General features: G+C 38.2%; 1 protein-coding gene across 16 annotated transcripts in view; it reads left to right on the forward strand.

Annotated features, from left to right (window-relative positions):
* The window catches only part of ABI2 (abl interactor 2), a 108975-nt gene that overhangs the window by 66478 nt on the left and 28975 nt on the right, over nt 1-13522 (forward strand). For 3 of the 16 annotated variants that reach the window (XM_074967969.1, XM_074967971.1, XM_074967981.1), the window contains 4 exons: nt 5092-5189; nt 9357-9503; nt 10627-10751; nt 11823-12002. In XM_074967969.1, the coding sequence (XP_074824070.1) occupies nt 5092-5189; nt 9357-9503; nt 10627-10751; nt 11823-12002 (550 nt within the window). The remainder of the gene's footprint in view (nt 1-5091; nt 5190-9356; nt 9504-10626; nt 10752-11822; nt 12003-13522) is intronic. The other 13 variants (XM_074967973.1, XM_074967975.1, XM_074967974.1 and 10 more) reach the window with 7 other exon arrangements.

Consider the following 13522-nt stretch of genomic DNA (forward strand, 5'->3'; position numbering starts at 1 on the left):
GTTAATGAAATATGGCCATTATTCATCATTGGTGGCAGTATAGGAGGAAAGACACAATTGTGTGATTAAAAACAACATGGAGGTGCTCTTTATCATATGGAATTTATAACATAGCAATAGGGTGTCCATTGCTTGACTAGAATCCCTCAGTTAGAGCCATCTATGTTCTGAATTGCTAACTTCTAATTGCACACAATAAGGAATTGCTTGAAGGTAACCAAACACGAATTGGGTGACCGTAGCTTTTAAAGCAGCTAGGGATTTCTTTTTTTGACCTTTGTCCAGAAGAAATAGCTTTGAAGAAAGTTTGCAATGTTCACGTTTTTATTCCCCCCCCTTAAAAATTAAGAAACCCAAATTTTTCCAGCAGGAATCTAAATGATTAAGAATAGTGGGACAAACATGATTCTAAACCTTCAACTTTACTTGTGGGACTTCAGTTTTTTGTTTGTTTTTTTTTTTTAAAAAGTACCAGCAAACTAAAAAAGAAAGTAACTTTAAGTACTGTTCATTGTCCTTTTGTAGGTCATGTGTGTAATTCTGCCCCCACGAGATATATGGCTTCAGAAGTTGTTCAGAAAATGCTGCAAAACTTGCCAAATTTCTCTTTATTTTGCCAGTTAAGAGCCAAAAGTTAAGTATCATAATTGGAAGTTGTTTCCTTTTTTACATATAAAAATGTGAGAAAGTTTAAGGAAATGTGGTTTGGTTTTGTTAATGTTGAAAATGAAACATCGTGGGGCTTTAAAAATTCCATAAAAGAGTAATACCAAGTGGATGGACTCAGAAAATATGTATTGCTAATATGGTATGTAGGAATGGCAGGAGCGTCCTCAGAGTTGGTATGAATGAAGTACTTCCAGCAGTGTTGCTGAATTACCATTGAACCGTTTTAATGTCTCAGAACACTTACATGGATTGTCCACTTACTAGTTTTTGCAGTTGAGGTCATTACTTTGAAAAGCTGTGCATGGTCTGGTAGTTAGTACAGAGGACTGGGAGTCAGGACGCTTGGGTTCTACAGTGTTCCCAGCTCTGCCAAGCCCAAGTTAGAAATTTAGACCTTAGTGACTTTCCTAAATTTGAGTGCCTAGTGTCAGGCATCTAAACCATACTTAGGTACCTATATAAGTCTCCTGATTTTTAGAGGTGCAGAGCACTGAACAGTATGTGACTTTTAAGTTGCTGCTTTTATTGGTCACAAGTTCCTTAAAGTGTCCTTTGTAAAGCTTAATTTTAAGAATTCTGTTGCGTTAGGTTCTGTATGAACACACACAGAGTGCTGTATTAAAACACGTAGCCCAGATGAGCTGACAGTCTAAACTGAGATAAATGAGCGTGGCAGGAAGGGAGAGTTAGGAGGAAGGGCAAGTACAACTAAGATCTCTCTCTCTCTCTCATACTTATGTGGCCCCCATTACCACAGTGTGTGAGCATCTCACAATCTTTAATGAATTTTAGCTTGCAGGACTCTCTGAAGCAGGGAGTACTAGTATCCCTGTTTTATAAATGAGGAACTGAGGCACAGAGAGACTAAGCCTGTATACTATACTGCAAGGTGGAGTATGAGGGTGTGAATTTCAGAGTGCACCAAAGTGTTGTGTTCTAACTGCTCCATGGTGATGTTGCTAGGGTGAATTAAAGTGTACCTAATTTGCATTAAAGTAGTACTGTTTGAAAGAGGAATACATTAACACGAGCTGGGTACCATTTAGTTTGCACCAGCAGCATCAACATGGGGCAGTTAGAGTGCAACAATTCGGTCTGCTCTTCAGTTACTTGGCGCGTGAACATCTTTATATTTTAGGAGGAACTTAATTAGGAAATAAAATCAGAACCGCTTAGCAAGTACAGTTAAATTAAGTATACTGGACAAACTTAAAAATCTGGCAGTGAATGCAAGAGTAATGTTCAGTTCTCTTGCTGCTTATTTTTAAAAAAATCTTTACGGTCACTCCTTTAAATTCCCTGAGTTGAGGATTAGTGTAGGAAGATATTTATGTATGACATGCATGTGTGTGCACACACATAGAAAGGGTATACAAAGGGTATACATATGCAGATATATGAATATTTTCCCTCTGTTTCTGGTACTAGAAATCTTTACATAGACGGTGAAGAGGGACTTGAAAATTGCATCTTTCTTGGGGTAGGGGGTTAGGGATGAACTGACTTGCATCTCAGCTAAAGTTACTGATGCAATTTCCTACTTTATCCTAACGCTGTCTCTCTCCCCATTTCTCCTCATCCAAGATAATCGGAAAGCTTTCTCTCTATGTTGTGTGGTATTGTTCTAGCAATGAAGGTCAGTCAGTCAGTGTTAATCAGAACTGTTGAAATAGCTGTATATTTCTCATTGCTTTTCTTGATTATTTGGCCTTAAGTCAAAGTGGAGACTCTTCAAACAGAGCTGTGTAACAGACAATAGCTAAACTTTAATCAGTCAACTCTTTCAGATTTGTAAAACAGCTCTGTAAACCTTGATTACTTGCCCTCTTTCAGCATTACAGTTTCAAAGTCATCACATGGGGGAGTCTAAATTTAATCTGCCTGTCATGCATTACCCCCTTTTTCATTTTAGTCTTTTTAAAGAATGTCTCCTTTCTTTTTCACTGTTTAAATTCCTTGTTAACAAAGAGATTCTTGTACTGTTTTTAAGTCACGTTTTTTAAAGCTGTTTCGTGTCTATCTTATGTAAAAGATATTGGCAGTCTCTGGAGTTCTACATTGGTGAAGAAAACAGCAAGCATGACTTCCAATTTTCTGCTACACTGTTCACTTTACTTTACTTTATCCTCCAACTACTCACACCCCACCACTCTGGGGTTGGGACTATAATCTCTGTACAATTCCTAGTATAATGGGAGCCTAATACATTATTGCAGTACCTATTACTATTGTAATATTATTACTAATAACAGTAATGTAGTTTCTTCTTTGAGGGTATGTTAAATTAGATTTAATCATATAGTTTAAATATAATCCTATAGGTAGTGGTTATGATGCTGTTTGTGTCCCTGAGTGATAGACACTTATAGGAGGTTTGAAATATCTAGGATGGAATTTTCGAAAGTGCTTACACTGGTTTAACTCTGCTCCCATCTGAAGACTTTTGAAAATCCTACTCATAGAGCTTAATGTGCCACTGACATCCTCTGCATAAGAAGTGACCTAGGGGTTAACATTAATAAAGGATGTTTGTTTTAAACAACTCGGACAGGTAAGTGGGTGATACCAACAAGTTTGATGAAAGGAGATGAAGGAGATGCTGCAACTTTAAAAAAAAAAAAAAAAAAATTCCAGCTTTTGGGATGTGTTTTCCGTGTTCTGTGAAAAGAATAAAATGTATTTTCCTTTCATTATACACTTTTCCTCTCCCGCTCAAGTTGATGGAATTCAGTGTTTACCTAGCCCTTCACTTAAAGTAATTTTAGTTTTCATGTTGCTTAAAGTTGGCTTAAAGGACTTTATGATACTATTTGCAAGATATGTTTGTAAAACTAATCAGAACATTTGAGACTTTTACTGTCTCTCAAATTCTAAAAATCTCAATAGTCACTTCTTTAAACTCTTCGCCCCCCCCTCCCCCGCCACCCACGACAAGCTAAAAGCAGCATAGCTTTGAGATTTCCATCTTCTGTTTTCACCTTCTATATAGGAATCAAGTTTCAGTGTGTCAGGATACTGCAATATATTAATCCTTAAATAATCTGTATCATTTAAACAGCAACAAAAATAAACACTGCTTGGCTTTTGGAGTGATTAAAAGGATGTAATTTGCCTCTAAGAATATTTCTAAACAACTTGATCACTGAGCCTCTTCTATAAATAGGGGGACTTACTTTCTGGGAATATGTCACCTTATTTGGAAACAATACATGTTGGAAATGATATACGCTGTATCTGTGTGCAATAGAGCATGGCATGGGTATCCAAAAAGGAGAATATAGAGAGTATTTAATAATGGGAAATAACCAACATAAAAACAATTAAAACCCTAAATTATTTAGCATGAATCATTTGACATTATTTATATGATGAGGAATAGATTTAGGGCTCATAGATTAAAGATATTTTATAGATCCTCCCTACATATATGTGTATAAATTCTCTACCTGCTGTGTCTAACTTTTGTATGCAGCCAGAGAGCTATTCATTGGCTTGGTGTGTACATTAACAACATAATTACTACTAACATCATGAATTATAAATATCAAACCATTTTGTTTTTGATCAGCACTGAGATCAGTCAACATTGATGCTGATGACTTAAATAGTGAAATATTAACTTGAATTTGTAGTTTCTGATTATCTCACTATTTTCTAAGGAAGAAAACTGGAAAGATCACATCAGTAGTCATGATTTCTTTTTTCCTATTCCACAGACTAGAGATTTAGTTTAGCTTCGACTGTTATAAATTTAGTTTGGCTACATGTTTTGTATGTGTAGTTTATGTTCATTAAATAGTTTTGGTATATTAATGTGAAAACATTACAATATATAGCATTCTGTTTAAAGCATAATTTTATATTAAATCTTAAAATGCGAGAGATTAGTTCTACTGGAGAATACCTTTAATGTAAAAATAACTACTAAAGTTTAGCTGCTCTTTAGTTATCTGTAACCCTACGTACTCCTCTAGTTTTTTTTAAAGTCCATTCTCAAAAAATATGAGGGAATTAACATTAAACAGTGCAACCAGAAATAACTGCTTTTATCTTCAACAAATAAAACAAAACAAAACAAAAAAGAAAACTACTTTGTTGCCCTGCTAAAAGGGATTTTTAATTGGATTAAGTACAGCTCAACATCAGCAGAGATTTAATATTCATGTGATGGCCTAAAGGCGAATGTAGTTTCTATATACAAATCTTTGCAAACCCCACATAATGAAGAGTCCTTTGAGTGCAACTGTTGACCTCTGGCAGAGTAGAAGTTGTGTATGAAATGCATGGCCTCTCAGTTTTTTTCAGTTTAAACCTTCCCCTGGCCTCTTTAGTACTATAGAATGAATTTTCAAGGACTCTTGCTCTTATTACCTAAAGTCGGAGTATAGTAAAGGCTGTTTTTCTCTCCGTTCTTTCATGCAGGTTAGTACACAGAATATGAAGATGGGTGGGCTGCCTCGTACCACTCCACCTACCCAGAAACCGCCCAGCCCACCAATGTCAGGAAAAGGAACGATTGGGTGAGTACAATTACTGTAGACTTAATATTTTCGTAGAGAGTAGATGGGGAAGAGATATTCCTAAACAGCTGAGCACGTAAATTTCTACCATGGCAAAAATTTTAAACATCTTCCTTATTCTTGCTTCTTGTCCACCATCTAAAGATGGGCTGTGAGGCTTGGAGAAGTTGTACCACCATCCTTTTTATTGACCACATCTTAAATTGTAGGTGATGTGTTGATCACTGTAGATGATGAAGGTCATTAGAAGTTTTATTCAGGAAGCCTTCCTTTGATTTCTTTTGGCTTGTATTATCTGTGGTGGATAGAATTAGTGGTGTGTTTTAGTGGTGGAGCTATGAACCTGAATTCTACATTTTCTTCATCTGATAGTCCTTATGAATTGTGTCGTGAGGAACAGCAGCCCTTCTAGTTATTGCATTGATGTAGTGTATGTTCGTGTTAGAATTGTCTGAAATGCTTCTGGTTCCATGCGCAGGGCCAATTAGACAGGCAGAACTGCAGGGTCTGAATGTGTGGATGAGATGAGGGTGTAGGAAGGAGGGGTTTAGATTTATTCGGAACTGGGGAAACTTTTGGGAAAGGGGAGCCTACACAGGAAGGATGGGTTCCACCTAAACCAAAATGGAACCAGATTGTTGGCGCTTAAAATTAAAAAGGTCGTAAAGCAGTTTTTAAACTAAGGTCTGGGGGAAAGCCGACAGGTACAGAGGAGCACGTGGTTCGGACATCCCTTAGGGGAGGATCTATAAATTTAGATTCCCGATGTCCTAATAAGGAGGAGAGGATGGAAGATGAAATACAGGTAGGCTCTGATGAGAAACAGTCAAATGAAAAAAAGTCCCATTCAATTATATCATGTGATGGCAGGCAGCTAAAAAGTGACAGGTTTTTAAAGTGCTTATATACCAGTGCTAGAAGTCTAAATAATAAGATGGGTGAACTAGAGTGCCTCATATTAAATGAGGATATTGATATAATAGGCATCACAGAAACTTGGTGTAATGAGGATAGTCAATGGGAAGCAGTAATAACAGGCTACAAAATATATTGGAAGGATAGAACAGGTTGTGCTGGTGGGGCAGTGATGCTACATGTGAAAGAAAGTGTAGAATCTAATAAAGTAAAAATCTTAAATTAACCAAACTGTACCATAGAATCTCTATGGATAGTAATTCCATGCTTAAATAATAAGAATATAGCAGTAGGGATATATTACAGACCACCTGACCAGGGTGGTGATAGTGACTGTAAAATGCTCAGGGAGATTAGAGAGGCTATTAAAATAAAACTCAATAAGAATGGGGGATTTCAACTATCCCCATATTGACTGGGTATGTATCACCTTAGGAAGGGATGCAGAGATTAAGTTTCTTGACACCTTAAATGACTGCTTCTTGGAGCAGTTAGTTCTGGAACCCACAAGAGGAGAGGCAATTCTTGGTTTAGTCCTAAATGGAGCACAGGTTCAGGTCGCAAGAGGTGAGTATAGCTGGATCGCTTGGTAATAGTGACCATAATATAATAATATTTAACATCCCTGTGGTGGGGAAAACACCACAGTGACCCAACAGAAAGGGGAACTACACAAAAATTAGGAGGTTAGTTAAACAGAAATTAAAGGGTACAGTGCCAAAGGTAAAATCCCTGCAAACTGCATGGAAACTTTTTAAAGACACCATAATAGAGGCTCAACTTAAATGTATACCCCAATTAAAAAACATAGAGAACCAAAAAAGAGCCACCGTGACTAAACAACAAAGTAAAAGAAGCAGTGAGAGGCAAAAAGGTATCCTTTAAAAAGTGGAAGTTAAATCCTAACGATGAAAATAGAAAGGAGCATATACTCTGGGAAATGAAATGTAAAAATATAATTAGGAAGGCTAAAAAAGAATTTGAAGAACAGCTAGCCAAAGACTCAGAAAGTAGTACCAATTTTTTTTTAAGTACATCTGAAGCAGGAAGCCTGCTAAACAACCAGTGGGGCCACTGAACGATCGATGTGCTAACGGAGCACTCAAGGACGATAAGGCCATTGTGGAGAAACTAAATGAATTCTTTGCATTGGTCTTCATGGTTGAGGATGTGAGGGAGATTCCCAAACCTGAGTCATTCTTTTTTCGGTGACAAATCTGAGGAACTGTCCCAGACTGAGGTGTCATTAGAGGAGGTTTGGAACAAATTGATAAACTAAACAGTATAAGTCACCAGGACGAGATGGTATTCATCCAACATTTCTGAAAGATTACTAACTGTCATCTGTAAACTATCATTTAAATCCGTTTCTGTACCAAATGACTGGAGGATAGCTAATGTGATGCAAGTTTTTAAAAAGGGCTCCAGAGGAGACCCTGGCAATTACAGGCCTGTAAGCCTGACTTCAGTACAGGGCAAACTGGCTGAAACTATAGGAAAGAACAAAATTGTCAGACACATAGATGAACATAATTTGTTGGGGAATAGTCAACATGTTTTCTGTAAAGGGAAATCATGCCTTATCAATCTACTAGAATTCTTTGAGGGGGTCAGCAGGCATGTGGAAAAAGTGGATCCAGTGGATATAGTGTATTTAGATTTTCAGAAAGCCTTTGACAAGGTCCCTCACCAAAGGCTCTTAAGCAAAGTAAGCAGTCATGGGCTAAGAAGGAAGGTTCTCTCCTGGATTGGTAACTTGTTAAAAGATAGGAAATAAAGGGTAGGAATAAATGGAGAGAGCTAAATAGTGGTGTCCCCCAGGGGTCTGTACAGGGCCACTCCTATTTAACGTATTCATAACTGATCTGGAAAAATGGGTAAACAGTGAGGTGGCAAAATTTGTAGATGACACAAAACTACTCAAGATAGTTAAGTCCCAGGCAGACTGCGAAGAGCTACAAAAGGATTTCTCAAAACTGGGTGACTGGGCAACAAAACGACAGATGAAATTCAGTGTTGATAAATGCAAAGTAATGCACATTGGAAAACATAATCCCAACTATACATATAAAATGATGGGGTCTAAATTAGCTGTTACCGCTCAAGAAAGAGTCATTGTGGATAGTTCTCGGAAAACATCCACTCAATGTGCAGCAGCAGTCAAAAAAGTGAACAGAATGTTGGGTATCATTAAGAAAGGGATCGATAATAAGACAGAAAATATCATATTTCCTCTGTATAAATTCACAGTACGCCCACATCTTGAATACTGCGTGCAGATGTGGTTGCCCTATCTCAAAAAAGATATATTGGACTTGGAAAATGTTCAGAAAAGGGCAACAACAATGATTAGGGGTATGGAACAGCTTCGTTATGAAGAGATTTTAATAAGATTGGGACCTTTTTCAGCTTGGAAAAGAGACGATTAAGGGGGGATATGATTGAGGTCTATAAAATCATGACTAGTGTGAAGAAAGTAAATAAGCGTTATTTACTCCTTCTCATAACACAAGAACTAGGGGCCACCAAATGAAATTAATAGACATCAGATTTAAAACAGAAGGAAGTACTTTTACACACAACACACAGTCAACCTGTGGAACTTCTTGCCAGAGGATGTTGTGAAGGCCAAGACTCTAACAGGGTTCAAAAAAGAACTAGATAAATTAATGGGTGATAGGTCCATCAATGGCTATAAGCCAGGATGGGCAGAGATGGTGTCCGTACCCTCTGTTTGCCAGAAGCTGAAAATGGGCAACGGGGGATGGATCATTTGATGATTACCTGTTCTGTTCATTCCCTCTGGGGCTCCTGGCATTGGCCCCTGTCGGAAGACAGGATACTGGGCTAGATGGACCTTTGGTCTGACCCAGTATGGCCGTTCTTATGTTCATGTAATGGCTGATCCTGAAACAGAGTTTATTGTGTTAAATTCAAAATAAGATATTTACATGAATGCAAACTACTCTGATCTAGTAGTGGAAAGGCAAACTGACTCCTCAACTGCTCGATTCAGATCAATAAAATATGCAAAACTTCCTGCACAGGAAAAGGGTTTGGGTAATGGAGAGCATAAATCCCATCCTCCACTCCCTGGTCATAAATTGGACATTGCAGACGTGTGGAAAAACAATTTTTTTGAGTCCCTTAGATTTTGCGACACATAACTATAATTTTACACTGGTAAAAGATCTGTGGCTGCGCTATATTCTGACTAAATTTGCTTCTGTACATATTGCTTTTTTTGTCCAGGCGTCACTCTCCCTATCGCACACTGGAGCCTGTGCGTCCTCCAGTGGTACCAAATGACTATGTACCTAGCCCAACACGTAATATGGCTCCCTCGCAACAGAGCCCTGTTAGAACAGCTTCTGTGAATCAGAGGAATCGCACATACAGGTATTCAGTCTACTCCTGCACAGAATGTGGTTGGCCTAATACAGTAATCTATACAAGATGCACTGCTGTGATTAAAATCAAACCCAGATCCTACTAATAACCTCACTAATACACTACTAACTGAGAAACCCGTTGACTCATGGACACAGTTAAAACAATAATATTCCATCTTAAAATTTACTTCACTTTTTCCCCACAATTACACTTTAATTTTGTAAGGTACAGTACTTCATAATTTACTAGTAAAATTGTGTAGTAGAAACAGTCATAGTAATATGGAACTTGGCAACATCACTCTATTTAATCTTTACAAAGATTTGGGGAGATTATTTTGTGTGTGCGAATTATGAGGTATGCTTATTGGAGGACTAAAAATTGCTCGTGCTTCATAATCAATGTTTTTTGAAAAATAAAAGATCTTGAGACTTTAGGATGAACAGTGCTAACCAGTTCTGTAAAAATGAAGTAATCACAACTTATAAATGAGTAAACCACTAGCTTTGAACCCAGAGAGATGGACCACAGTTATGACGTATAACAGAAGATACTGTTTCACTGACCACTAGAAGACTTCGTCAGTCTTAGGAATTGTCAGAGGTATAAGATGCCACCTGAGAGCTAAAAGTGTCTCTTAAAATGTTAAATTATTCTTCAAAAACATTTAAGTAGGCTGACAAATAAGCTTCATACCATATCCATTCTAAACACGAGAAAACTTGATTTTACTGACTTCAGCAAATGTTGATAGATTTAACCTTTCTACTCCCAACAATACTTAATGTGGAAGCATATATAATAGAATCTTGCAAATCCACATGCTTTATATAATCTGTACAAAAATGGGCTGTCTCTCTCCACTCAAAGATTTAATAGTATTGCAGTGGTGTCATGTTAGTTAGCTTTTCAAAATGCCATATATACTTGTTAGATTACTAGTGCCAAACGAATGATCATTCTTGATCAAACCTAAATGCTTTTGTGAAAAATGATTTTTGTTATATCAGCTTCAGTTGTTTGTTTCTGCCAGTTATTAGTGTGAAGTAGCAAGTTTCTATTGTTGGGTTTTTATGTATTTTCTCCATGGACCAGATTATTAATGTTTTGGTGGCTTTGGTTTCTTTAGCAGCAGTGGGAGTAGTGGAGGGAGCCACCCAAGTAGTCGGAGCAGCAGTCGAGAGAACAGTGGAAGTGGAAGTGTGGGTGTACCTATTGCTGTCCCCACTCCATCTCCTCCTAGCGTGTATCCAGGTAAATAGGAATCTCACCTTCCTCTCTTTCTGTCCAAGTTCTAATGTTTGAGTTTATTTACTGTTGTGTTTGCAAGACTCTGAATCTCCAAGAGAATTTTTCAAGGCAACTTTTCCAGAACCATACAAACTTTAACATTGTTTTGGTGCTAATAATTAAAATGTGGGTACCTTGATATCCCCTGAGTGTGGAAATGTTTGGTTATGCTGATATTTGCCTGTTTGCCTTTTATGTCTATTGGTTAATCAAAACTGTTGATTCATTTAAACCAGCTGAGACAGGAGCTCTTTGTCTAGACGTGACTAGATAGGACACAGCACTGTTCCAAGAAAACAGTGTCTCTAGCTCCTTTTAGCCAGATAAATGGTCTTTCATTTGCTTTCTGTTCGTGTAGGCATCTAGAAGTTTATTAGAAGCTTAGATTTATTTTTTTTAAAAAGGCAAGGACACAGTAAAGTAAATCTTCAGTATACTCATGAAAGCAGAGCAGATTGTCATGGAAAAGGCAGTCTGTCAAACATAAACACTTTTGGTTCACAGAAATTAGTATTTGTACTCTCCTTTCTTTTTCTCATACAGTGTTGAGGATTTTCTGCGTGCTTCTTTCCTTAGTCTTCTCAGTGAAATGACGGAAAACCATTATTTTAGCATAAATTGTGTTCTGAAGAGTTATTTTTCTGTGCCAAACATTGCTATGGGAAACTGATGGCTTCCCTCTGCTATATGTTTAATTTTGTACAAAAGCTACAAAGTTGTGTGCTACAGATTGGAGAGTAACTATCAAAGGGGGAAAGCAGTCTTTCTTAAAGTAATGACTTTCATTGAGATGTTCAGAGGTTGGTTTCTACATCTGTAATTGATAGCAGACTTTCTTGACCCAGGTACCCTTATTTGCTGCATATACTGGAATGGTCCTGTAACATAAGCGTCATTTTTTTCTCATCCCCTCTTTTTGTGCTAGAACATTTAACGTTTACTGAATATCTAACACTGAATTGTCAGAAGGCTTTTCTAATCCTTGCTAACCTGATCTCCTTATTAACTTTACCTCTTCCTCCTCTTTTCACATAGCCCCTGCTGGCTCAGCTGGCACTTCTCCCCTTCCTGCTACCTCTGCACCTGCTCCTTCCCCCCTTGCTCCTGCTACTGCCCCCTCCGCTGCCCCAGATGCTGCTGCTGCAGGAGCCCAGCCTCTTGCTGATGGCTTCACCTCTCCAACTCCCCCTGCTGTTTCTTCCACTCCCTCAGCAGGTGAGTCTTTGCTCCATTTCATAGACAGGTGAATCAAGATGTGAACACAATCTGAGGCTTTTCAGAGATACTTGGGAGTCCTCAATCTTTATGGTTTTTTCTGGTTTATTTTTGTTGGATATGATTTTTGTCAGAAAACACCTGTTCTTCCAGGAGATTCAGAGTATTAGTCCTGTAAACAACCACTATGTTGTATGTTTGTGGCAGTGTGGATAATGTGAGCTCTCAGAGAAGCGTATGTAGGATAAAGGCAGAAATTCTTTTGACATCAAGCAGTTGTTTTTCTTCAAATATTGGATTCAAAATGGTTCCTCTAATGAAGTGTGTGATGTGTATGGTTTTCTGTGACCTGACTCCCGTGATTAGGGCCCTACTAAATTCACGGCCATGAAAAACGTGTCATGGACCGTGAAATCTGGTCTTTTGTGTGCTTTTACCCTATAACTAACCAGATTTCATGGGGAAGACCAGCGTTTCTCAAATTGAGGGTCCTGACCCAAGAGGGCGTTGCAACAGGGTCTCAGGGTTATTTTAGGGGTCACAGTATTGCCACCCTTACTTCTGCGCTGCCTTCAGAGCTGGGTGGCCGCAGAGTGGGAGCTGTTGGCTGGGCACCCAGCTCTGAAGGCAGCGCCCCGCCAGCAGCAGTGCAGAAGTAAGGGTGGTAATACCATACCAGGCCATCCTTACTTGTGTGCTGCTGCTGGCTGCGGCTCTGCCTTCAGAGCTGGGAACCCGGTTAGCAGCTGCTGCTCTCCAGCAGCAGTGCAGAAGTGAGAGTAGCAGTACCGCAACCCCCACTACAATAACATTGCAAACCCCTCCCCACCCCCCCACAACTCCTTTTTGGGTCAGGATCCTTACAATTACAACACCATGAAAATTTTGTTTTAAATAGCTGAAATCATGAAATTTATGGTTTTTAAAATCCTATGACCATGAAATTGACCAAAATGGATCATGAGTTTGGTAGGGCCCTAACCATGAGGTGTATTGGGCCAACATCTCTCCTTTCCATTAGTTGTTGCAAAAGAGACATACATTTTTGATTCACTACTAGGGAAATGGAAGTTTTAATACACAAATTGAGTCATTTTCTGCCAAAAGACTTTGTTCAATAGGTGATATATACTGCGTGTACTCAAGCTTGCTTTCTTAACGTTTATAAAGCCTCTCTGCATTTATATTTCTTTAATTGCTGAAGTTGCAACATGTTATTTACTAAATATAATATAAGACTAGTATGTATTGTCTTTGGTTGATTGATTTGGATGTAGTATTGTTATGTAAAGATCTGTTTTAGATATCAAAAATGGCTTACATGTATTTGAAGTAACTGAGCTGTGATGAATCTCAGTGGCAACAAATCGTCATAATATCTGAAGTATTTGTGCAGTTAGAAGATGAGATTGATCAGCCCGAAGTTGGATTGATTTTCAGTTTTGATGCACTGGTTTATGAAAAATGTTACAGGTCTCTAGGTCTTAAACTGCACTCCTTGTGGATTTTTGATAAAACAA

The sequence above is a fragment of the Natator depressus genome, chromosome 11 (assembly GCF_965152275.1).
Source record: "Natator depressus isolate rNatDep1 chromosome 11, rNatDep2.hap1, whole genome shotgun sequence".
Classification (NCBI taxonomy): Eukaryota; Metazoa; Chordata; order Testudines; family Cheloniidae; genus Natator; species Natator depressus.